Here is a 26525-nt window from a genome sequence, read left to right as displayed (position 1 = left end):
TTCAATTTCATCTTTTAACAGAAATGCATTCACTAGAAAGGAAGCAAATGATGTCCAAAAAGCAACATTTGTGATATGAGAAGCCACGCTAGCTTCGTGAGTGCAAGCTACAATATGTGCTGACAGCTTAAGCAACGCGGGGTGCAAGATTAGTCATTGCCGTGCTATTCACAGCAGCTCATTTCTTCACTGGTAATTTGCAGAAAAACATAACAGAACTCCAAACACAAAACTTCAGGTTTTCTAGTTACAGGGAAAGCATTGAGAAGTCACTACGTGACAGTGTCTCATGTATCAGCAGCATGGAACCGAATCCTGCAAGGATAACAGCATAATGAACAAAATTAAGTTCAAAAAAGAAGGAAAGTATTGAACAGTTACTTTACCGGTAGCCTTAGAATTTAGTTTGTAACCCGTTTCTAAGCATTTCAGGATTCGTAAATATACGGCAGAGAATGAATTCAGTGCAAGTTCCTGTAAACTTCTGACTACACAGCAGTCTGGCTGTACTGTACAGTGTTTAGATAAAAGCAGAAGTTTGAGGATGAAAGTGCCAGAATATTTACTGTAAGCTTACACAATTAATCAGCAAGATTGTCCTAAATGTTGTAACAGGCTTTACTGTATTTATTTATCTACTCTTACAGCATCAAGACTTCAAGCTTCTCAGGCAGAACTGCAGAATATGCTGGTTCCTTTTGGTGGCAGAAAATATGCAAATTTTATTTCTCCATTCTGAAAAGTGAAAAGCTTAAACAGAGCTCTGCTGTGGGCTTGTTGCTTTTTGGGGTTTGGGGTTTTTTTGTTGGTTTTTTTTTTTGCAGTGATTTATTCCCACTGTCCACCCTTATCATGATCCATTTATATAAAAGTGATCCAGTACTTTGCAGAAATAGAGATACTTAGCCAAACTTCTGCACCATGCAGTCAGGAGTGGGCCAAGTAGTCTGGACCTGGAACAAAGGAGATTACAAAAAATGTGGGTAATTTTGCTTTTAAATTCACTGTATTTTTTTTTGATTTTTCATTTGTTATAACATAAAACATCAATGTAAATCACAAGTATGACATTTTAAAGCGGATATAACAATTGAGCATGTTCTTTTAAGTAACAGTGGCATTTTATCTGGATTTTAACACACCATTCCAACCATGCAAGGTGTTACCAGTAGTCAAGCCTGAAAACACGAAGCATGTATTTTGGCAAGGCATTTTATTACGATGTCAAATCTTTTTTGTTAGCAGTCAGTCATTGAAAACAATCTATACATATCTGATTTAGTAAACAAAAATAGTTGTACAACTTTAAGTGATGTGCCCCATTTATGTAACTCATTATGCTCTGAAGTGATGCTCTTCATTGTTTAAATCCTCACATAAACAATGACCAGTCTCAACATATATTAAAGTAAGATTACATTCTTCTCTCCAACATACAAAAAATAACCCTTTACATATACAGTGGCTCCTAAGCTTCGACAGAATCCTGTCAGGAAGAGAGTTCTGCACTTCAACAGACAGTGCTTTCAACATCAAGAGCTCTTCAAAGTGCTTGGCAGAGTGTGAACACTATCCCCACTTACTAGATGATGAAATAAGGCACAGAGGTCAACTACCTTGCCCACAGTCATACAGAGAGTGAGTGGTAGAACTAACAGAGCAGAATTTGGGGGTTTCACTTCTCCAGTGTAGCCACCACATCTCATTGCCACTACTCAAGTGCAATGGCTTAAACATTTCTGAGGAGCAATTGTATGGCACACAGTAAATAGAAGGGAAGATTCAGGGCCTGTTAAAGGCTGCAACCGTTTCAACCCAAAGCAAACAAATTTGGTAGTCAGTAACTCATAATGCACTTCAGGGAATGATTACATAGAGCATTATACATTGACCTGCAGAGAGAAAGCTCATTAAACATAAGACATATGGTATTAGCTTTGCAAAAAGTACTGGCTGTCTTAAGCTTGACAGTAGCTCAGGTAATGTTAAGGTTGCCAGAGAAGTGGTACTTTCTGATCTGCAGACGTGTTAAAGATTGATCTCCTACCAGCAAGGTGCACTTCTCTGGAGAGTCACACAGAAATGCAAAGAAGGGCTACATATCTCCTCAGTAGGCAGAGAGGTGTATGAGGCACAAAAACCCACATTAATTGCTTATGAGTTATGGACTAAGTGGTAAAGAAATACCAATCCAAAAACCCAAAATAGTCTAAAATAAATAAGGTTAAGAAAACTTAGTCACCCATCTAAAATCACCAAGAAATGCATCTTCAGATAGCTTATGTTGCAAAAAAAATAAGTGTGACACGTGTCACACATGTCCTGCTTGGATGAGAAGCATTCTCTGGCCTAGCCCTCTGCTGACAAACAAGCATTTCAGAAAGCCTGTCCTTGGATAGGATGCTCATGAGATGACTCATTTACTGACAGAGACTGCTGATGGGATTCAGAATCTTGTACACTTTGATTCTGTTCTTCGCTGACTTGATGGGAAGGAACTGTATCTTGGCTAGACTGAGACTGCTGACTTGATTCCTGAGCCAGCTGCACGTGCTGAGCTGGATGCGAAGGTCCCGCTAAGTGGATTTGTTCATTTTGTCCTTGATGAGCATGGAGATGTTCTAGTGCTTCCTTGGAAAGAGTGATTACATGCATTTGTTCAGGTTGGGCAGCCTCTATTTGGTTTGCAATCATATTGATACTTTGGATTTGTTCTGCTTGCTCCTGCTGAGCTGAAAGCAACAAGTTTTGCAGCTGCTGTGGTGGCTGCGCAAGCAGCGCGAGGTTTGCAGCCTGCTCTGTCATCATGCTGGGGGCATTTTCTGCAGTCACAATACTAATGCCTTGATTGTGGCTGGGCATGAAGTTGATGTTGTGTACTGCATCTGTAACCAGCAGCTGAATTTCCTGCCCTCCGGAGGTGGCAAGCTGGTACTGCTGGAGCTGGAGAATGTTTCTCACTTCTTCCGGATGAGCGTTGGTGCTCGGGGCAGTGATGGCTTCCTGAAACTGCTTTTCCTTGCTGTGAATTTTCAAATGAGATTTCAGGTTGTCCAGACGAGCAAACTGCAAACTACATTCTGGGCAGGAGAAAGGCTTTTTGCCTGTGTGTAAGATACAGTGTCTTCTCTTAGCACTGGAATCAGAGAAGGATTTTCCACATATACCACAAGAATATGGCTTTTCTCCTCTGCAAAAGGAGAAAATTTGTTCTCATTAAAATACTCACTTTGACAATGCTGCTTCCTTAAACTTATTCTGTAATAAAATACTTAAATGATTACTTTGTTTTTCTAAATTGTATGTACTTAAACGGTAATGTCATTATAACATCCTATCTGACCTCCTGATTATTTCTATTTGACTTCATAAACTGTACAATTAGTATATACTCCAGAGCTACAGAGATAATTGCCTTCCTCTCATCAAACCACAGGTACAAGCTCTGTGCTGCTAGACCTTAACAAGACTGCAACAACTTACTTTGCACAATTCTAAGCACTGACCGTTTTAACAACATTTACTAACGGTGTGGGCTTTAAAATAAAAAGAAGTGTCCAAATCCTAACTTGCTGCCTGTGTCAAAAGGACAAGAAATGTTACTGGAAATGTTTTCTTACACAACAGCTCTCCAGTGATTTAAAATCTAACATGCTTTTATGCAAAGCATCACACTGGCAATGGTAAAAGACAACTGATGCTATTAAAGAGACAGGATAGATCACAGGCTAACAGGACTATGTTCTAATAACCTTGTACACCATGGCCACTGTTCTGCTGTCAAACAAAAATTCACAGTAAAATTTTCACAAAAATAATACAGCAGTAAGTACATTCTCATTAAATAGACACAAAACACCAAAGAAGACTCTTACAATGTCTCGGCACATGAGTATTTAGCACTTCAGTACTTTCCACTACCAATTTTTTCCTTACACAGATTAAGCAAAAATGTTACATTTTTACCGAACATTCAAAATGCAAACAAGTCCTGACCACTCTATAATTGAACAAGTACTACACAGAGGTTATAAAATTAGAAGTTATATTTTTGAAGAATGTAATCAAAATTAGACATACTTTACCTGTGAATTCTAATGTGAGTCTGAAGTGAACTTTTAGCTGTAAATGATTTGCCACAAATCTCACAAGTGAAGGGCTTCTCACCTATAAAAAAGAAGTGTGACTTCACTTTTTAATACCACTTTTCATAAGTATATTAAAAAGCATTTTGTATTTTCCCACACACAGTATCAAGTGTGCACTGAAGGCTCCTCATGCTTCTGCCATGGGTCTGCACAGATATTCAAAGTTGAATGAATTCGCTAATCAAAATGAGGGCATAACATTTTAAATGTACAACTCTGGCATTTCTTCCCTTTGAACATGAAGAATTAGGTGATCCAAGCCCCCAAAGCAACAAAAAGCTGTACCTTTGACACAGATGCAGGTGTTCCACATGGAACAGAAATGCTTTGAAAAAGACTGTTCCTGAACCCATAGGCATTAATGCCAGGTTCACATGCAGCACCATGCAGATGAGCAAACCCAAACTTCCAAAGATGGAAGATTAATCCATTACCTTAACAACTTGCCTGGCTTTCTATAAGGCTCCATCACACTAGGCCTATGATATTCTGGGAACACCAGTTAGAAAAAAATTAAATTATGGTGAGTTAAATAAAATGTGAGTTTGTTTGGGGATTTTTTGTTTATTTGTTGGGGGCTTTTTAGTGCATTTGGAATTTTGATGTCTACTTGAGTAGAAGAAGAGAGGCCAAATTAAATTATAAGAAGGTTCACAAGAAACAGATACTACCCAACCAAAGCAAATCCTAATTCACACCATAACAAATCCTTGCTGCACTGAGGTTCTTTAAGACACCAGACATGAGAATCCAGATCACCACTGTGGTAATTCACGCCATCAAAGCACACCAAACCCATGGATTGGGCAGCAGCCAGTTTCCAAGGAAGCTTCACATTTAGCATAGAACTGCAATGCTTACCAGCTTTCATGTGGCTTTGGAGGGCATGGATAAAGGATGAGAGAACAAGAAACAATTGTCAGAAGGGACCTCTGGTCATCCAGTCCCAGCCTGCTACTGAAAACAGGAATAACTTCCCAAGTAGACTGTATTATTCTGACAGTGTTACCAAACTGCTGCCAAAGGAGAACAGTTGTATCAATGTTAACATCTGTCTCCCAAATGCCTTGGCATTTTATTTTGCTTTTGAGATGGGACAGATCCATTCTTATTTCTACATAATTAATACGGGTATCTCACCTGTCTTTTCTGGAAGCAAAATATATTACAAGCCAGTTTCTGCTAAAACTCAGCTTAGCTCATATATTTTTGCAACTCACCTTGCTAGTAAGCTTCCTCTTCTCATTTCCCACATCAAACTCATTTCTCACTACATTTAGAGAGCTGTATCAGCTTCAGATACAAAACTGTTGTGTGTGTCAACACTGTGTTCTCCTCAGTACAAAATGGTGTATCACAAGCTAACACTATTCTGGAAAACTAAAAACTCCCAGAAGCACAAGCTTTGACCTCAATATATCTCAGAAAATTTAAAGCTGTGTTATTTTCACTGACAAAAGAGGAGGAAGTGAACGAGATAAAGTATGCTCTAGATTGAGTTATGTATTACAATTGCAAACAACATGCTTAAGAATAATTTGATTCTGTGAGAAAACAATTGCCACTGTTTCTAGTTATTTTAAAACACAAAATTATTCACACATCACCTTATGAACTTGCCCTTCAAAGGAAAGTATTTTACAAAGTTTATGCCTTGTTATTATGAGAGGATAGATCAACATTTTTATCTCTGTTATCCAGTGATTCATTACCAGCTTGCCCTCTAAATCTCTTAAAACACCCTCTGACGCACTTGCATTAGATCATCCCAGCCCATCTCCTCTCAACATCTGGTTTATTACAGTGTAATAAAAAGGTAAATGGAAATAATTATTTTTCTGGTCACACCACTTTTCATAAGCACCCATCACAGGCAGAGGTGCCCAACTCATTTAGGACACACACTTCTGTTACTTGTCAGCTGACTGCAAGCCCGATACATGCTGGATACAGCTCTCCTGACAAACCTGATTCTCAGTCCAGGATTCCATCACAGGAAAGCTAACTGGCATATTCTGCAGCAGGCTTTATAAAACTGGGGAAATAAGCCCTCTTCCTGTAATAGGCACTGCTTCTGTGCTGCTGTAACACAAGGTTTTTTGTGCTCCTGCATTCTTGATGTCAAAACTCTTCATTAGCAACAGAGGCATCATTACGAACAAGTAGAGCAGAAGTTCATTCCACAGAGACAAGTGTAATTTGCCTAACATCGTTTTGCCCATGAAACTTCAAGAAAAAACAAACCACAAACCCCACAAAACCAAAGGTACAACATTACCTGTATGTGTTCTTAGATGTTTCTTTAGCTGAGCTGCATCCATGAATTTGCGACGACACTGGTTACATTCCGGCAGTGAACGGCCTTGTCGCAATAATAAAAAAAGTGTCAGTGCATAAGTGATCCCCTGTATCTCTTCAGTGATCTTTGTTAAAGCACTTTCCTGTAAAATAACCACTTTGATATAATATAGAGATAAAACAAAAGGTGATTCACTGCCTCCTATCTTAACTGTCACACTCCTATTTCTGTATTTAATATTACCACAGGAAAAGAGAGGACTGATACCTTGCTCCTGCCCAGAAACACCTTCTCTTGAAGCTTTGTAAATTCTAATTTTCTCCACCACTTCCTATGTGCACACTCCCTAAAGCTTGTTTGCCATTACTAGTCCAAAGTAGTGGGCAACTATAGTGCAATTTGCACACCAGGCAGCAGACACAATTGTTTATAAAATTCCTAGCTTCTATGTAGCATGGACAGCAGGGCTAAAATAATAGAGTTGTATGTCAAATACAGCATAACTAATTTTTAATAATCTTAAAAGCCCTTCTCAATTAAGTATTTTTATACACATTCCATTTACTATACACCATTTTGTCTTTTTCACCCTATCCACTGTTATATCAAGACAGTGTTGCCTTTTTCAGCTTGGAAATGAAACTTGAAATAATTTTAGTCTAGGAGGTAATAAAGGTGGGTATTTATTGGAGCTCCAGGGGAGTTAGTGAAGAATATCCACAAAAGCCCACCCCCACAGGGGTGAATACAGTTTTACAGCTTTTAGGTAAATTACCATAATTGATAAAAAGCACTAATTAGGAGAACAAGTAGTAATGCAATTTCTCCCAGGTTAAGCTTTTTTTTGGAGTCCCCTCCCCTTGGTACTAATTGTACTTGTTTATAAAAATGTGTCTTGAAGATGTTCTTAACTTTGGTTCCCAGGAAGAACCAAGATAGGACAGGGGCCTTGTGACCCCCAGGGCTTGGAGCTTTGGAATGTGTTTGGTCTTTCTAGCTGGGGAAAAGGGTAGGGTAAAGAAAAGTATTGGGAAGGCTATGAATATATAAAAGAAAAAAAGGCAAAAAACATCCGGCACCATGAGGACACATCAAGGTAGCAGAGACTAAATACATCACTGAGGAAGAACTTTCAGCCTAAGTCAATCTTAAGGAAGACAAATCAGCATGGATTGTAAGCCAGGTCCTCAACCCAAACTTGTTATACCTGTGTGTACTCGATAGTGGCTCTTGAGCTGTCTCTTTTGGCTGAAGTATTTCCCACACTGATCACACGTAAAAGCCTTCTGCCCTGTAGAGAAAATCACTTATTAAAATGTCAGCCACGTCCAAAGCAAGTGTAAGGAAATAAATAAAATACACAAGCCAGCACATAGAAGACAGAGCAGAAGCACCTTTTCAGAAAGGCGAATTCTAGGAGCAGAGAGCTACATTTGCCTTGAAGTATTTACCTGAATGTAGGCTCATATGCTCCAGAAGAGAATGCTTTGTTGTCAGAGCCTTACTGCAGACAGTGCATGTGTATGGCCGTTCCCCAGTGTGCATCCGCTCATGGACTTGAAGAGAATGCTTCTGGGAAAAGCCTTTGCCACACTCACTGCACTTAAAAGGGCGTTCCCCTGAAAACAAAAGATGACATTTTTAGGTATAGATGCATCATTTCTCACTAGATATTCTAAGATGATAGTGAGATGCACTGCAGTGTTGTAGCTACTGAAAAAATTACTCTTAATTAGTGTTAAAGAGACAAGCTTCACATAGGAATAAAATGATTACTTAACTATTGCCATAAAATTCAATGCTTGAACAGTGAAATCATTAACTAAACTGCAGTCAAGGTGAGACATAAAGGTTCTGAGATCTGCTGACAACAATAAAACAGCGAACACAGGAGACACACTGTAATTGGGATCAGCATATTATTTTGGATAGCTCTTGCTATAGTCAACAGCCAACATTTCAACAGTCACTTGCATTTGGCAACATCACTAAACCCTAACCCAAAAGCAGCAGTCTCTTAATGCCTACCTGTATGACTTCGCTGGTGAATAGCCAAGAAGTGATTATACTTAAATGTTTTGCCACAGTCTTTACAGCGAGCTTCAGAACCCGCACGTTTCTTTTTCCCATCAGTTCTCTTTGCCAGTCCTTTCTCATCCTCATCCCCAAGAAGTTTATAATCTTTTAGTTTGATCGATCTCCTTATTCTACGTTTGCTATAACGGCTCTGTGTGCTCTGTATTCCTTCAGATTTGGGATCATAGTTTTCATCTTTCTCAGCTGACAGATCAACAGCAGCCTCTGAGCCACAAGCAGGTTCAGTTTCTTCTTCATCTTTCCTCACTAAAGCCTGTTCACTGGCAACTGTTTCTTCTACTTCAGTGTCTTTTTGCATAAGGTTTTGCTTATTTTGCATGGAGTTGTTCTCTCTCAGCTGCCCATCTTCAGCAGAATTTTCTCCTGATTCTTCTTCTTGGACAACCTTGATTTTCCTCGGTCGTCCCCTTTTTCTCTTTGGTGGATCATCATTTTTCCTCTCACTTGCAACAACAGAGGTGCCACTGTCAGCTGGAGCTGGCAATGCACTACCTGGGCTGCGGCTTTCCAGGTAGTCTGTACAGGCCCATACCAAGTCAGTCACTTTCAGCAGCTGTGCAGTAGCCAGGATTTGTTCTGTGCTTTTCTCACTGGCACAGAGGCAACCAGTGTAGATAAATTCCAGCAGAACTCCAAAGGTGTCTGCAACCATTCCCTCCAACATGTAAATTGACTGCCCTATTTCACCCTCATTTACAAACATCATTGAAAAGTATTCGCTGCTGGCAGCCAGCAAAGCTTTATGGGCTCTGAATTGCACATTCTCCACTATCAGAGTAATGTCACAAAGAAAATCCTTTTTTCTTTGTTCCTCAAAATTAGCTAGAATGGTATCTTTGTGAGCTTTGGAGTGGATGATGACCAGTTTCTCAGAAGCATCAGTTGTTTTTGCCATTTTAATTATGAATATGGAAAGAGGTGCCTAGAAAAAAAAAATAGCTTCAGTGAAGAATTACTTTAACAGTCAGCATTTTAAGACACCAAGTACCATTTGTTTTTGTTATCCAGGAACAGAGTTCAAGAGTTTCTCAAGAAATTCTGAATCCTCCAAACTTTTAAAAAATCAACACTATTGTTGACATGGAGTTTCATCAAATGAAATGGCTACAGATAGTTTCTTGAATCAGAATTACTGCCCATCATTTTTTATCTCTGATGTACTGTGAACTCTGTATTTTCTAAAAAAATTGAAAACTGCTACCCTATCTTCTGAAACAAAAACAATCGGACAAAAAGAACTCCTTGTTCACAACTCCTTAGTAGAGCACTGGATTTGCATGGCAAGGTTTTGGTTGCAGGCCAGCTACAGGGGTGCCTTCTGTGAGAAGCTGCCAGAAGCTTCCCCTACGTCCTACAGAGCCAACACCAGCCAGCTCCAAGATGGACTCACCACTGGCCAAGACTGAGCCCATCAGTGATGGTGGTAGTGCCTCTGGGATAACAGATTTAAGAAGAGGGAAAGAAACCTGTACAACTGCAGCTGAAAAGATGAGTGAGAATACGTGAGAGCAGCAGTCCTGCTGACATTAAGGTCAGAGGAGAAGTGGGGGAGGAGGTGCTCCAGGTGCCAGAGCAGAGATTCCTCTGCAGCCCCTGGTGCAGACCATGGTGAGGCAGCTGTGCCCCTGCAGCCCATGGTGGAGCACAGATCTACCTTGCAGCCCCTGGAGGACCCCACACCAGAGCAGGTGGATGCCTGAAGGAGACTGTGACCATGTGAAAAGCTCACGCTGGAGCAGGCTCCTGGCGGGAACAGTAGTCCTGTGGAGAGAGGAGCTCACACTGACACAGGTTTGCTGGCAGGACTTGTGACCCCATGGAGGACCCACACTGGAGCAGCCTGTTCCTGAAGGACTGCAGCTGTGGATGGGATCCAAGGTGGAGCAGCTGAAGAGTGTGAGGAGTCAAAGGAACATCAAAGACAATGTGTGATGAACTGACTGCAGCCCCCATTTTGCATCCCCCTGCACTGCTTGGGAGAGAAGGTAGAGAAAACTGGGATTAAAGCTGAGCCTAGAAAGAAGAGAGAGGTGGAGTGACCTGTTTAAACATTTGGGTTTATTTCTCATTATCCAACAGTGATCTCATTGGTAATAAAGTAATTTCCTCAAGTCAAGTCTGTTTTGCCTGCACTGGAAACTGGGGAGTGGTCTCAGCTCTCTCTGTCCTTACCTTGACCCATGAGCTTTTATTATATTCCCTGTCCCCCTGAGGAGGGGAGTGATGGACTGGCTCTGCTGGGCACCTAGTGTTCAGCCAGCATCAACCCACCATACTGGAAACAAAAAGGTCAACTGCAGTTTGATCAGTGCAGATTATTCAGGGACAAGGCTATGAAATCCTGTAATAAATGATAAAACTTCACGGGTATCAATGTGGCAGGACTTCATGACTTCTTTTACCCATATCATCCTCCTGAAAATTTCTCTTTTGTAACACTTGACCTTACCAAGCCTCAGCCTTAGGAGGTAGGCAAGACAAGCAGAAAAACAGCAGCATTTTGAAGGGCTTTGTCTAATACAGGGCTCATTAATTTGACTTGCTAAACTTCTTTGATAGTAAATTTGCAAAAATTATTAACAAACAAACAAATCCAGCAAGCTCAGAAGAATCTACCAAATATTATTGAAGAGATGTGCCCAAATAATTCTATTTACAAGGCTCAGCTGAGCCAAAGATAAAACAGATTTGGCTACCTGTTATCCTAATTTATACAAGTATCATATTAAACACATATAAATTTGCATATTTGTATTTAGTTAATGCAACAGTTTCAATCACCTGAACAAATGCTCCGCGAAACAACAGACACTACCTACAGATGCTACCTAAATGCTACTGAGATGGTGGAAAAGGGATTGTTTAGCCCTAATCATCTACCAAATAGTTCATGGCGGAGCGAAATTGTTTAATCTGGGAGCTTTAATTTCCGGAACCTGTGAGCCTGATGTTTGTTGCTGGAGCACCTTAAATCACAGCTCCAGGTGTGACCCAATCTGCCTCACCGTGCATCACAAGAATTCCTGAACAGCTGCTGCCAACCCTGCCTGCAGGCATCCCCTACCATTCACACGTGTTCCACACCAGCTAGTGGGTGTTTGCAGTTGTGATCGTACGAAGGACTTCGGTGTTTAACTAGGTGACCACATTGGTATTCTGACTGCAAAATCCAAAACACCCGTCTTTCCTAAAAACCCCTCACCATTCTAGAGCGAGGTTGCACTCAAGAAGAAGGCCCCACGCTGCCGTCCAGGCACGGAAGGGCTCAGAAGCTGCCGGGAGGTGACCCGGGGGCAGCGCACGGCCCGGGCTGGGCCTCGACACGGGCACGGCCAAGGGCACCCGCGGCTCGCCGCCCCCCGCGCACCGTGTGAGCCCCGAGCTCGGTTCGGGCCACCCCTCAAGGCGAGGCCGCTCGTCCCTCGTGGGGCAGGGAGCGGGCGCTGCCCCGCGACAGCCGCGGACCCGGATCGCCCCGGCCCGGCTGCCGCTCGCCCTCCCCGGCACTCACCGCTCGCCGCCGGCCCCGCTGCGCCGCCGCCGCTGCACTTCCGGGCCGGGCTGGCGCCGCGCCTGCGCTGCCGCAAGGAGCGCTACTCGGGCGGGACTTGGAGCCACGGAATCACAGAATTCCTGGCTTGGAAGAGATCCACGGGGATCATCCGACTCCAGCTCCCGCCCCTCCACAGGACAGCGCTAAAAATCACACCATGCACCAGAGAGCGTTGTCCAAACGCTTATTGACCTCTGTCAGATTGGTGCTGTGACCACTGCGGAGCCTGTTCCAGTGCCCAGCCACCCTCTGGGTGAAGAACCTTTTCCTGATATCCAACCTAAACCTCCCCTATGCAACTTCAGGTAATTCCCTCAGGTCCTGTCACTGTCACCGCAGAAAAGAGATGAGTGCCTGCCCCCCTCCTCTCCCCCTTACGAGGAAGGTGTAGACTGCAATGAGGTCTCTCCTCAGTCTCCTCCAGGCTAAACAGACCAAGTGACCTCAGCCGCTCCTCATGGCTTCCCCCTCAAGGCCCTTCACCACTGTCATAGCCTTCCCTTGGACACTCTAGTAGCTTTATATCTCTCAACTTTAGACAAAAGATTTTATTTCTAAGATTTCGCGTGCTGTTCATGGGCCATGCTGGTGCCTTATGGCAACACTCCGTGTGTTAATCAGCAGACATAAAAGGTTCACACAAAAGTTGGGCGGGTGCCTTTCAGGGAAAAAAAAGTCTGCAGCTTGTCATCCAGGCCACGGGGCCGATCTCTTGGGTCCATATAGGGACCCTTCATGGTAGACCCCAGGTAGGGGAGGAGTTGGCAGTGCTCCACAAACTGCAACTGCTTCTTCCTGTACATCTCCCGCACCGGCTCCGAGCTCCTGGGGTTGTGTGCTGCAAGAAGTTAAGCAGCATATTAGTGTCCCCTGTATACTTTGTGGAATTACATACAGAAATTTTCAAAGGGACCAAGTCTACCCCTGTTAGCATTACCTATGGTACAGATAAACACATTGCCTGTTGGTGCCAAGCAAAAAAAAATTAAGTCTAGTATTTCAGAAAGCTCCTGACTCCAAAAGGGTCATGATAATTAGAAAGATCAGGCTTTTGTAAAGGAAAACACAACGAACATGCTCAGCTGCTGTCAACTTCCCATTTCTCAGACCGTGAGATGCTGGTGAAACTCCAGGCACTGACAAATTTGGGTAGTGTGGCACACAGCCTGAAGTGGCACAGCCTGGAGATAGCCCAGGCCTGGCATGGCTGGCACTGGGCTGCTGTGTCTTTGGCACAGATGTTCTATGACCTAAATGCTTTGCCCATAAGGTGGGCTACCTTGTCATACAAGGAAGTCAGGCTTGATAAGCAGGACTGTGACCAACATGGCTTCATGAGAGGAAAGTATGACAAGGTAATAACCCACCTAGTTGATCAAGGGAAGACAGTTGATGTAGTCTTTTTGAATTTGAATAAAGCTTTTGATACTTCTCTCACAGGATCCTTTTGGACACAATATCAGGCACACAGCTGGATAAACACATCACCTGATGGGTGAGCAACTGGCTCACCAGTCAGGCACAAAAGGTTATAGGGAACAGGGTGACATTGGACTGGTGACTTGCTACTGATGGGGTTCCACAGGGCTCTATTCTTGGCCCTGTGTGCTTTAACATCTTCATACATCACTTGGATGCAGGACTGAAAGGGAAACTTACGCAAGGTCACAGATGATACAAAACTGGGAGAAGCTGTTGACTCTCTTCAGGGCAGAGAGGCCCTGCAGAGAGACCTTGACAAATTAGAGGACTGGGCAATCACTAACCAATTGGCTATCTATATTGTATCAGAGGATTTATGTAATTTATATAATTAGTTATTTTTATAGCATGCTATTTTATACACTACCTTTTAAATGGAAGGAGACAAACAGCAGAGCAGTTTCTTTCACACTTAGGAATGGAAACTTTGGCTTAAGGCTGCCGACTTCATGCAAAGCTTTTATTAGAGAACTTGCTACCCCCTAAAGAAGGAAAACAGGTTTAAAGGACCATTACAGAAATCTTGAACAATGCCTTATCCTGTTGTAACACAGATCTAACAATAAAGTATGATAGCCTAAGTTGGTGAATAGTAGAAGATAACAAATTACCATAAAATAGGGAGGGCTGTGACCATGAATAATTTTTTTTTAAATTCATGTGTAAAAGTGTAACAAACTACTCTTAAATTTTTCCAGGTAAGCTTGTGTCTATGCTGTTGTTAAAAATCAAACTGAAATGTACTCAACTATGTGATAAACAACTAAGTCAGAAAATCCATAATGTAATACTGCAGCTTATTATCCCCCTCTGATGGTCTTGTATTTTTTCCATTAAAGCTACAAATATCTATTATTTTAAGGCTTTTAAAAATTACTCTCAATTTTAACTACAAAATTTTCAATTTAATATAATCCCATTAATAAGCATAAGACTCATACTGCATCAAGAATGAAATAACTGAGTGGGATATGCCATGTATCACAAAATCATGTTTTAAAATAGAAAAGCAAAAACTGGCCTGTTCAAGGTATCCAGCCAAAGGAAGTGTAGTTAATAGCATTGGCTCCTTTTTTGGAGGGAGTTTATGGGGAAGCTTCACATTCCAGTACTTCTCTGGTAACCTAACCAGATAAAAAGTAAGCACTTTCAAGATGTATAAACAGTGACATGATTGAAGATTAAAATGCAGTTAGTGTATTCACCTCATAAACTTCTGAAGTTTTTCTTCACTTTCAAAAATATATAGCTTATCTTGGTATTTTGCTGCATACTCAGTTTTGCCAGGGACCAAAGCTTCATATCTGAAGAGATGGAGCAAGAATTCACAGAAACAGAAAACAGAAAACAAAATTTGTGTGGCGAAAATTCATGAACTACTAGGAGCCTTCTGGTAATTTAGCAAGTGTAGCAACCTCAAAAAAAGTGGCAATTGGATCATCCAAGTTTCCACTACATGACTGACAGTTACAAGATTCAGAATCTGATAGAGTCTCTGCCTCAAAATCTGCCTAAGGAACTTTTATAGTGCTTCCTTAGAGCTCCTCCATTTAAAATGCCAATCATAGCTGTTTGGGAGATTAAGAAGGGATAACGTGGAATTGGCTATTACGGTTCTCCTCTGATGAGAAATTCTTGGACACTGAAGATATCTGTGTGACTTTATGGTGGAGCTTTATGGGTCTCTTACAAAAATCATAATAACTAGTTTTGCATCTGCTAAGCATTTATAGGATTTCTTTGAACCTTTGAAGGCTTATGATAGGGAGAATTCAAAATATATGTCTGTCTTCCTCATGAAAGACAGGAAGTCAACACAGATCCTTGTAGATCCTGTAACATGTAAATATTAGAAGGTGATTTTATATTGATTTCCAAAGCCACAGGTGCAATGTAGAGAATTGTAATTGCTTCTCCTGTCCAAACCCTGAACACTATTAAAAAGTATTTGAAAGTGTTTCCCCATTAATGCATTAATATAGGATGCACAGTCTGTAATTCAGGTTATGAAAACTCTAGTGACATACCTCTGTTTTCCATCTAGGTAAGTGACTGGACAGTATCCCTGCATTTCAGCCCTTACAGGGAATAAGGCCTTCACTTCTGCTGCAGTCAGTTTCTTTGGTAGCATATGTGGGGGTGGGAGAGGATGAGGTGCCAGTGATGACACATAAACCTCTGGTCTGCTCAAGAATTTCTGTAGAAAAAGAAATGTTTTTATTATGAAAGAAGCACTGTAGGACTGTTAGTCAAACTCCAGAGGACTGGCTCACATGATTTAGATACTGATTTTTTCTGCAATGAAACAGTGTATTGGCACCACTGTTGCTCTTGGGCAATTTCTTTTCCAACTGACTCTCAGTTGAAATAATCACTATCCACCCACCATCAATCACTATCCACTGCTATCATAAGCCACTTTCTACATCCAGCTTCCCAAAACAGATGAAGAAAGGAGAAGGTTATTGTTTTCAGACTAATGTTTGATCTGTGACGATTTGTAAGAGGAGCTTTAGCTTAATGGTGTCTGTGCTGCATTTTGTCTGCCTAGATGTTTCATAGCTGAAGTATGCAGAACAAAAGCTTAAATGCTAACAACAGTGGTCTGATTCAAGTTGCATATTACCTATTTCTGTATGGAATCAAAGAATCTAAGCAATAATGTTCCCTCTTCCCATAATCCCCTCCTTTTTGACCTGCTTTTTGACACTTACTTCCAGTTCTTCCTGTGAAGCTGTTTTGTAATAGCGCCCTTGAAATTCTGCAGCAAACTCCAATGAGGAAGTTACAGAGCAGTCAATCAGTTCACCCTTCTCTGCAAGGCTGACAGGACAGTACTGTCCACACTCCCCCAGCCGCTCTTGCAGCTCCTTGGGAGTGATACATAAATCAGCAATGTTGGCTGCTTTTCCTGTTAATGAATGCAATTAATGACAATCTTTTATTTATGAGAGATATAGAAACATCAAACAATTCTACTCAGGAATGCTACAGTTTAGAAGGTAATTTGTAATTTGAAAATTATATTAAATAATGAGAACTAAAAGAGCGATGATAATAAAATGAAGTTGCGACTCATTTTACCAATTAATTTTAATAATGTTTTTGTAGCATTTAAGAAATATAACAATTATTAATGATGTGGCACAGTCTCCATGCTCAGCTTATTAGTCTATGTTCTTCTTATTTATGATTTATTGTTTTACTCCTTTGTGTTACTAAGGAACATTTCAGCTATTACTTTATTTCTTTACATTGGTGAGAAAGAGCACAAGGTGTGATGAAAGCCTCCCCTTTATTCATCCATATCTTGCAAATGCTACAGTCTATCTGGAAGAAATATATTCAAAACCTTGAATAAAATGTCATCTCAAACCCAAATTACTTAAAAATCATGCTTTTCAAGCTTGATGTGAAAAAGTTAAATGTATCTTAATATTTTTGATTATGACTCCAATTTTTAAGGTGGGTGCAGCCACAGAGCTGTAAAAGTTAAACTGAAAAGGTGGATATAAGATAAGGAAGTCTGTTTGAACTTCAGAGAAATTCTAGTTCAATTGTACAGATATGTTTAAAAGGCATATTTAATCCTGACCAATGCTGACATACAAAAAGTCAGGTGGGAACTGTGCCATCTTAGAATATAAGTGGTTTTCTTCTCAAAGCACAGAAATTAACTCAGATGGCACATTTAAGCTTATTTCTGGATTTTAAATTAACATCTTCCCTCTCCCTCCCTCTTCTTCACTAACACTAAAGTGAAGCTGAAAGTTAGAGTTTCCCTCATATACTTTGGGGTACTCTTTATGATTTACTACCCAGTGTTGCCGAATCTACCATGGAGCAAGGACTCTGACTTCCTTTAGCAGATTTATGTTACCCTGTTCTTTGGAGGATGGCCCCAGACTGGCCTGTAGTTGGCTTTGTTTTCAGTCTTTTCAAGAGATCTCTTCAAGATCTCTGCTGATGAGATTGAAAAATTTAAGGGTATGTATGTGCCCAAGAATTAGCCTCATCCAAAGGAAGGTGAAGTTGTCATGCACACAGTACATTGCAGCTTTTAAAAGAAGTAAATATTCTGGGAAACGTTTCTTTTCTTTTACCTTCTTTAATTCTTTCCAGATATATCTGGATTTGTTTAACAATCACTTGAACTTCCTGCTTGACTTTGTTCCAGATCTTCCACTTGCTATAATTGGCATCAATCACACACCAGTTCTGATGTTCCTTTGTATAGTAAGTTCTAATATCATCAATGTACTGTTTATAGCAGGAATTTTTAATGGCTAGAATCTGTGAGCTGTCATGTTCAGGATAGGGAGGTCTAAAAACAACAAAAAGTAACAGTGATTTAAATCTCAAGATTAGATAACTTCATTAATTTCAGTTGTAAATTCTAGAGTTCGCTATAAGTTCTTCTTACAAAATTCTGCTTATTTGACACTGTAGAACATATTTGAGAAATACAAATTTCTTACTAAGAATATTACCATATACACGTGAAAAGCAGGGTACTTATGATCAGACAGTCCTGTTCAAAAACAAAGAACAAAACCTTTTCTATTTATGTCCCAAATACAACTCAATAAATTTTTTGCAAAGGATTTGGAATATATCAGCTTATATTACCTGACATACACTACAAATACACCATTAAAGGGTACCCTGATATTGCACACTTGATTTGTACTTAAGCCTATGAAATATAATTAGTTTGGTATTTAAAATGAACTTTAAAGTAAATACTTTCAAAAACACATCATTGATTTAATTTTTTGCAATGAAAATTGTCTTTAGTCTTTCAGTAAACAATTTAACATTGTAGTGATTACTTGATAAAAAGAAAGAGACAAAAAGTAAAGGACAAAATGAAAGAGGCATGCAGTAATTCTCCAAGCTATCTGGAACTTCTTAGAAACACTTCCTCTAATGAGAACCAGGTTCATACACAATTTAATTTGAAGTTGAGTGTTCTGTTCTTTTTCATTCTCTGTCTGCTTATAAACTACTTACTGTTCTTCCTCAAAAACAACCAACAGCTATTTAAACAGAATATTTATCTTCTCAGAAAAACAAAGAAGGGAATGAACTGAATTAAAAGGCTTAGAACTACTGAATTCTATACATTACTAAATATGCATTATTTCCATATTTTTAAAAGAACTCTAAGTCTTAAAAGAGAGCTTATTAGATGAAGTATCAATTGCTTTTATGATAATAATTGAATTGATGAAAAATAAATTTCAGTAGCAGAGAGAACTGGTAATATTTGTGATATAGAATTTCATTGAATCAGTTTAACTGTGGATGCACAGCATTGCACATTTGTGATCTCAGTCATGCAATCGAGGGATCTGGCCAGAGCATGCCACAAAAACCTTAAATCCCTATTTCTGGTCTATGGAAATCAAAACATTAGAAAGGAGAGGGACTGGTTCCCATGTCTTTCATATATGGAGTTCAGAGACAGCTGAGTTATGCTCCAGGTTAGCTACAACCTCTGTGTATAGCACTGAGGCAAATAAATAAAGATATTACTATATTGTGTGGAAAAAAAAATTCTATCAGGGAGCATCACTACCGGTTTGTGCTTTCCTTATCCAGCAGTGCTCTTCTGAACACTTCCTTTGTATCCATATCTAATTCAAAGATTTTCACAGGAATGATCTTAGTTGATTCCAAGAGATTTACTTGATTTCTTGTTAGAGGAAATCCATCAATTACAACTCTGCACACAAACAGAAACAGAAAAATAGTTTTCCTAAGAAGTGAGGTTCCAATCAACCGTAAGTCTGTGTATATTTCTAGTACATTTTCCATGGAGACACAAGTCTACGCCCATGCCACTGCTCTCATTTGATAGGCACAGCCTTCAATCCTAAGCATTTACAAACAAATGAAAAAAAATCAAGTAGGTTGAATAAGAAATAGTAATGAGAAAAGGAAGTGCACAAAGGGCTAAAGGTAAGGGGATGGCTGTGACTTATAAAAATGGTGTACTTTAATATACTGACACGTCAATCATTCAGAAACATTTTAACTATGAGAAGTCTCCATGTGGATTGCGAGGAGCAGTTTTTAAAGTGATAAGTAAAATGATTTACTACAGTACTTGAAGTTTTTTAAATAATGTTGAAGAAGAAATTATTTTCACATATTAGGCAATACTGGAGCAAAATATACTGAAACAATATTCCCAGATTTAGCATGAAAGAAAAGCTGAAAGAACTCTGATCTCAAGCACAAGTAATTTTCAGAGATTATTGCAGAATTGCCTTTCTCAGTAATAATTCCCCTTTTTGGGGACAAGAGCTGAATGTCATGAATGATCATAAAGCTTTTTAAGTCTGCCCAGTTTCAAAGGTGTTTCAATGGTGCAGAAAGAGTCTATAATCACATATGAACAAGGTGGAAAGACTACACTGGTTTCAGTTCCTCCTTAATAACTTCTGTTGTTAACAAAACCAGAAAAAAAACTTGAGTGCTGAACCAGTCTGCATGATCAGAGAGAATCAGGTGTGTCCGAGTTGGTTCTGCGTTTGGTATAAGAAAGACCAAATGGTAGTTCTCAAAAAATAATAGAAGATACTGGCTTATTGACTGAAAAAGGTAACTGTCAGAAAGTGTATTACTTGGATTTACTGGAATATAGTTACTTGAAAATTGCAGAAACTTACAATTCAGTCTCATTTCCCAGAGCAATTGTAAAAAGTCTCCTTTTGTACAGATTATTTTCTTAATGCAGAAACCACTGATGTGTTTTGGTGAAATTGTTTTACAGCAATAACATGGGAATCCATGCCCAAGAAGGGACTGGCATGTCTTGGAGAAACCCCCAAAATCCCAAGAAGACTCTTACCCAGTGGGATTATCCACATAATTTAGCAGAGCCACATCTAGAGCCTGGATGGCCAATTCATCAGGTACAGTGAGTCCCTGGAGAAGGTGTGACTGTACCTTCAGTGCCAACTCACTCTCTGGCTGGTTGCTTATCACCAACTGGATGGCATCTCCCAAGGACAGGTGCAGGAATCCATAAACACTCTCAAGTTTCTGGGCAACTGCAAAACATTTTGATTTCAACTCACAACTTTTAAGGCATGCAACGTCACAACCTGGCATATGCACAGAGCACACCGAGTGCACTAACACTATTCAATTTAACACAAACCTCAGCAGATATATTATTACAGGAGGCAATATTATAGTGTGTTAGAGAATATGCTTCCACTGCTGCTTCTTTTTCAGCAGTGGAAGCATAGAGCAGAACAGTTTTACAGAACAACCTAATTTATACAGAACAACATAATTTATGCAGGAAATGGGAAATATGGCAAAAATTTCCTCCTAAATAAGAGAATTTGAACCCCTCTCTTTTCTTCCTAATGCCCTATTCTAATAATTAAACTATGGTTTAAAATGAATTTCCTCCTCCTCCAGTAAAAGGCAGAGATGTGTGGATTGACAGTCATGAAGGAGGAAGGGGAGGGGAGAAGGACGGAAATCTTGCATTTTTTTAAATCTAGAAATTTGACAGCAGACTGGAAAATGGGGAGTTTGGGGTCCTAGTCCTTGATCCTAGGACTATTTCTCCATTTGACATTAGCTCATATTGACTGAAAAAAAAGAAGAAACAATTAGAAAATAATAATAATAATAATAAATAATACCAAGGGTATAAATAGTGTAAGTTTTTCTAAGTGCAAGTCCACGCCACTTACATCTTAAGGACCTGGGATAAAATTCAGATGGACAATGCATAAATATCAGACTGTCAAATGAGACACTACAGAATGTAACTAGAAGAATCTGTGCCCATCAAGAAGAGCAGGAAGACCAACAATATTAATGGTTTAAGATTTTTTAATAACAGTAAGGACAGATACAGCTTCAGTCATTAAATAATGTTTTGCTTTATAGATAACTGCTCATACCTGTAGTCTTTCCAGATTTTGGAGGTCCCACAATTGCAATCTTTACTGGCACAGATGGCTTAGGTTTTGGCTGACAAATATATTTGATGGGATTTGCCATAAATGTTTCTTTATTTTCTTTACTTGAAAAGAAATAAATATATTGTCGATGGATTACTGGAAAGACTCTGTTTCCTTGCCTTTGTTGTGGCTTGATCACATCTCCTTTGCTTAGCTGTAGCATATGCAAAATGGGAAGCAGTTGATTAGGTTTGACAAAGCCTCTTCCTCCATCCCAGAGAAGTGGCTTTATAGGCAGGTAGAGGAGTACCAACCATATGTGAAAAACCGTCAAAGCATTCTGAAATTCATACACATGGACATAATATTTTGTTCAAGTCTGAGAAACTTCCATACCTACACTTCTTGTTCAAAAAGATGAAATAAACATTGAAGACAGAAAGAATACTCACTATTTCCAGTAGGTGGTACTGTAATACTTTATGTCTGTCAAGAAAGTGTAGTCAGAGAGGATTAACATAATAATTTTTTGAATTTTCAAAGAATAAAGAGAATCATTTTAGTCCTCAGTGAATTAAACCCACCTACCTGCCTGAAAGTAGAAAATACACTGAGATATATTGTATTCAGCAGAAATCATGTACAAATGAAGAAGATGTAAAAGAATATCAATACTTACATTATGGTCAAATGAAAAACCACAAGGTAAGCCCAAAAAGTTCTTGGAAAAATACATGCACTGCTGATGAAATATTTTCAAACACATCAGACAGCCCACTAAAAAGTCTGCAGTTTTGATGGATCATTGACATGTAAGAGATGTAATTGGTAGAAATAGTCATTGGGGGAATACCAGATTAATTCCTTGCACCACTCTTCTCTGTGGAAGAATTTAGTCATGTCCCTGTTGCAGCCCTTCTTGGAAGAACTGCTTTAAAGTGTCGGCAAAAGATGCTTTAAAACAAAATGTCAACATATGTATAAAAAATTGCCCAGACCAGATGGCATTCACCTTAGTGTTCTTAAGGGACTCAGAAGTGTAATTCTTACTGAGTAATGTGTAACATTGGCCTTCCTTCAACAAAAAAGGAAGGTGGAAAAAATTACCATTTTTTTAAAAGTCTTTTTCTCTGGGGGAGAACCTGGCAAACATAGCCCAGTAAATCTGACTCTGTATTGAGCAAATTGAAATATATTAAGGAAAACCCCCAGTAGTTACATGCATACATATCAACTAATGGGGAAGAGCCAATGCAGCTTCTTGTTGAGGAAAATCATACCTCACACATCTAGTGCTATTCTTTGAAGTAGTCAGTAAGGTTGGTCTAGTTATTACTGCTAGAGATGGGACTGTTCTGCTGTGTGGCATTGTCTTGCCAGTCTCTTCCCACATCCTTAGGTTGCTATTCCTGCATCAATTCACTTCAGGGTGCTTGCCCTCAATTTATGAGATTTCATGAGACTGTTCTACTGCATATCTGCTTCCATTCTTCCCTCAGCTCGTAATTTTTATTCTCTGCTTATCTAAGCAGTTGCATAACTACTTCCCCTCCCCCCCAAATTTAATCTGAAAGTAACTGGCATATATTCAATCTGCCTTTCTACGCCAAACTTCCAGCCTGTAAACAATTTTATAATTCCTATTATTATCCTAAAATGCCCTCAAAATGATCCTATTTCCCTTTTATTTTTATCAGTCTGACATTTTCACTGTCAGCACGCCACTCTTATTTTATCCAATAGCTTCCTATGACTTCTTTCTTCTAACTGAATTGTACTTTCTGGTTGGTAAAAAACACTGTATAGAATAAAAGAATGAATTGGAGAAATTGAATACAAAAATGTAGTGAAATCTTATAGAACAAAGAGCAAGACTTGAGCATAAACACTAATTGCAATTAAACATATACTGTGATTCAGTAGTTGAAAATGACAGAAGAGTAGAAATATCTACTTCTATTAGTATGTCCCTAGATTATTAGATGGCAATTGATGCAGCCATAAAAAAGAATGAAGATTCTGATCCTAAGATCCTAAAAAAAGACAAATGTGATCCAGAACAAGAGAAGACCCAACATGATGACTATACAAAAGGGAATAAAATTGTTCGATTAATTGGCATAGTAAAATGAAGGCCAAAGTATGTTTTCTCCAGGGCCTTCCTGCTTTCTGTATTTTGTTCACTGGACTTTTTTAAAATGAAACCTCCTTTTTATTTTGTATTTACTCACAATCCAATCTGCTTTTATTTCTAGCATTAAACCAAAAGAATTACCTGCGACCATTTAATTTCCTACCTGTAAGATTGTATCAGCCCACTTTTGGGGATAGAGATGAGTACTTTCTGACCTCAACTTTCCAGACCTCTAGTAAAATACCGTGGAGATAGATTTGTTGCTCTTAATTTACTTTATAAGTTTTGGCAAAAATTATTGCTAAGGAATTACATACATCTAACATTTTTTGCCACTACTAGGTCTGGTGGCCACTTGTGTGGCTTCTTCCAAATTCATACTCCAAATCCTTTCAGTTTCTTCTCACTGCTACTGGAAGGCTTTAAGACCTTCTCTGTTGTCCTGTGTTTTGTGTATCATTAAGACTTAGGCATTTCTTTCTGATTCAGTGCCACTTTTAATCATGTCCCCAATGATAGTGTAGCAAATTTTACTAAATGCCTCAGCCTTAAATTAGCTGCAACACTGAAAAGACCAACACCTTTTATTATCAATGCTTGCTGTGTTTTGTGTATATTCAGTGGTGTCATTTTGATTCAGTAATGTAGTTTTCATTAAATATTTATGTTATCAGTTGCTACTGTCTGATAATATCTTTTTAATATGAAATACATTTTTAAAAAGTGTCAACTCTTGAAAACATTCTTCAGCCATTTAAGAACATTACCTTGATTGGATCCCACCGGCCAAAAGAACTTAGTAATTTATATGACAAATCTAGCATCTGCTGTGCAACTGGCAAACGTATTGGGTAACATTTCTCAAAAATGCTTCCGCGGTCTTCCACTAGAGATTTCAGCTTGCTGTATATTTGGTAGCACACAATGCGAGGCTTCCGTCCTCCCTTGATTTCAATTTGTGGTATTAATAAATTTTCAAGTTCTTCCTGGTTATGAAAACAATGAAATATTAGAATCATAAATGCAATCAGATTTTTACTAAGGACTGATGGCAAGATTTTCTGTGAACTATCAAGGATTTCCTAAGCATGTTCTCAGTCACCATAAATCAGCAAAATTGGATTTGAGATGAGAATTGGTCTTCCTGCCCACTGAAGTTTAAACTTCTATACTAAGTGTCACACTACTACAATATTATATTATTATCTGGTTTTGTAAACCTTCTCTCTGGCTAGTGGATAGAGCTTCTTCTAAATCATAATTAGTTTCCTTCTGAAGTGAGATACTTAGTAGATAATAAACAAATGTCACCAATCTACCTACTGCCTTAGATGTGGCATTAATGTTGCAGGTATCTAGTGTTGGATGAAGTTACCTCACCATAGGAAATTGCACTGATTTCAAGAAAATTATGTTACTAGGTGTGGGAATGGTGCCAAACACCTGGCATTTTAACCATTAAAGATTAGATTTTGATTTTTTCTTTATATTTGGTCTCATCACCAACAACTAGGAACTGTATTAAAAAATAGAGCTCTCTCGTAAGAATTTTGCCTCAAAAAATATTTTGAAATACTGTTCATATATTCAAAAATCTCTAGTTTGGTTGCCTGTATCAACTGACCTATCAAAAAAGAAACAACATCACAACTGGATAGTCTACCCAAAAGTGTCCTTTCTTTTTTTCTCTACTACATTAGTATCATAAATTATATACTCTTTAAAGTCTATACCTTCTCAGTACAGTCTTCATCTTATTCACATACTTAGATCATGAGTACAGCAGCACAGTTGTTTAAGCACTATAATTTTTAAATATGACAAAAAATTATGGAAATTCTTCTTGCATCATGCGACCATATAATTTAACTAGCATATAATCATATGATCATATAAGTAGTGGTATCAGTACCTGCACACTTTGTAATATCCCTACTTCTGATTCAAACTTTTCTGAAATTTCATTTTGCATGCGCTCAATAGCATCTTCTTCATCTTCTTCTTCTTCTTCTTCTGCTTCTTCTTCTTCTTCTTCAAACTCCTCTGCAAGTATAGCTTCAATATCTTCATCCTCCTCCTCCTCAATAGCTTCATCACTCTCCTGATTTGCTAAAGCCTGTAAACACAAAATACTTTGTTGTTTCACATCTATGCTACAGATGTTTTGAAGGAACATATGGTATTCTTATCTCTTTTTAATTAAAAAAGCCATTACTTCAACAAAACCTCATTTTGGGATATCCTTTATCATAAGCAAAAATCTAGTAAATTCTAGAATCTTATTTCAGAAGAAAATACAGCAGTATGGCATAGTGCATACAGTAAAGCACAGTACCAGTTCTAAGAGTACTTCAAAAATCTGAGGAGCTATACTGCAGTTTTGACAAGAGAGGTGTTCTTTTCATACACCATATTGCAGTTTAATGGGACTTTGCTATAAATAAGCACGTTTGATGAAAGTGTAGCTGACAGAATATAATGAGTAGTACATGAATGCATTTATAAATATATTATGTAATTGACTTTGGGCAGAAATCTTGGTACAGTGCTATTCTAGATTAACCATGGATTTGACAGTGTACTTTAAGGTACATGCCTGTGGCTAGCACAGTTTTTCCCATGAGAGGTTTTCTTGTGTTTTGTAAATAAAGATAAAGTTTGGATGTTTTGGAACAGTGTCCCAGAACTTGGGCAGTGCAGGCCTGGCCAATCAGGCCTGGGGGAAGGCTTCTGACTGACCAATCTGGGTGACTTTTGAGAACTCTATAAATGTGATGAAATCAAAACAATAAAGGTCATTCCTTCTTGCCACCGAGAACCGATGCATTCATTACTCTGCTAGCTGCTCAACAGCGACATATGCCTAATTTCAATTAGT

The 26525-nt window shown here is 39.1% G+C and overlaps 2 protein-coding genes across 8 annotated transcripts in view; both read right to left on the bottom strand.

Annotated features, from left to right (window-relative positions):
* Window positions 1-1196: 1196 nt before the first annotated feature.
* ZBTB24 (zinc finger and BTB domain containing 24) lies at window positions 1197-12477 on the bottom strand. Of its 2 annotated transcripts, none has more exons than XM_085056189.1 (7): window positions 12056-12477; window positions 8476-9466; window positions 7899-8066; window positions 7655-7738; window positions 6427-6510; window positions 4086-4167; window positions 1197-3190 (listed from the first exon to the last, which is right to left on the bottom strand). In XM_085056189.1, the coding sequence occupies exons 2-7, from the start codon at window positions 9437-9439 to the stop codon at window positions 2377-2379; spliced, it is 2196 nt and encodes a 731-aa protein (XP_084912315.1). In that variant the 5' UTR covers window positions 9440-9466; window positions 12056-12477; the 3' UTR covers window positions 1197-2376. The 2 variants fall into 2 exon arrangements, with proteins under 2 accessions (XP_084912315.1, XP_084912314.1); XM_085056188.1 differs by lacking the exon at window positions 12056-12477 and adding an exon at window positions 11747-11765.
* Window positions 12478-12615: 138 nt separating this feature from the next.
* AK9 (adenylate kinase 9) overlaps window positions 12616-26525 on the bottom strand; it is a 53713-nt gene continuing 39803 nt past the window's right edge. For all 6 annotated transcript variants that reach the window (XM_085056183.1, XM_085056181.1, XM_085056180.1 and 3 more), the window contains 12 exons: window positions 25560-25763; window positions 24415-24633; window positions 21514-21727; window positions 20439-20640; window positions 19161-19307; window positions 17683-17903; window positions 16294-16490; window positions 15607-15776; window positions 14785-14883; window positions 14601-14703; window positions 13947-14061; window positions 12616-12935 (listed from right to left, as the gene is read on the bottom strand). In XM_085056183.1, coding sequence (XP_084912309.1) covers window positions 12733-12935; window positions 13947-14061; window positions 14601-14703; window positions 14785-14883; window positions 15607-15776; window positions 16294-16490; window positions 17683-17903; window positions 19161-19307; window positions 20439-20640; window positions 21514-21727; window positions 24415-24633; window positions 25560-25763 — 2094 coding nt within the window. In that variant the 3' untranslated portion in view covers window positions 12616-12732. The remainder of the gene's footprint in view (window positions 12936-13946; window positions 14062-14600; window positions 14704-14784; window positions 14884-15606; window positions 15777-16293; window positions 16491-17682; window positions 17904-19160; window positions 19308-20438; window positions 20641-21513; window positions 21728-24414; window positions 24634-25559; window positions 25764-26525) is intronic.

This window comes from Lichenostomus cassidix, chromosome 3, assembly GCF_008360975.1.
Source record: "Lichenostomus cassidix isolate B80296 chromosome 3, HeHo_3.0, whole genome shotgun sequence".
Lineage (NCBI taxonomy): Eukaryota > Metazoa > Chordata > Aves > Passeriformes > Meliphagidae > Lichenostomus > Lichenostomus cassidix.
This window is presented reverse-complemented; position numbering and strand designations above follow the sequence as displayed.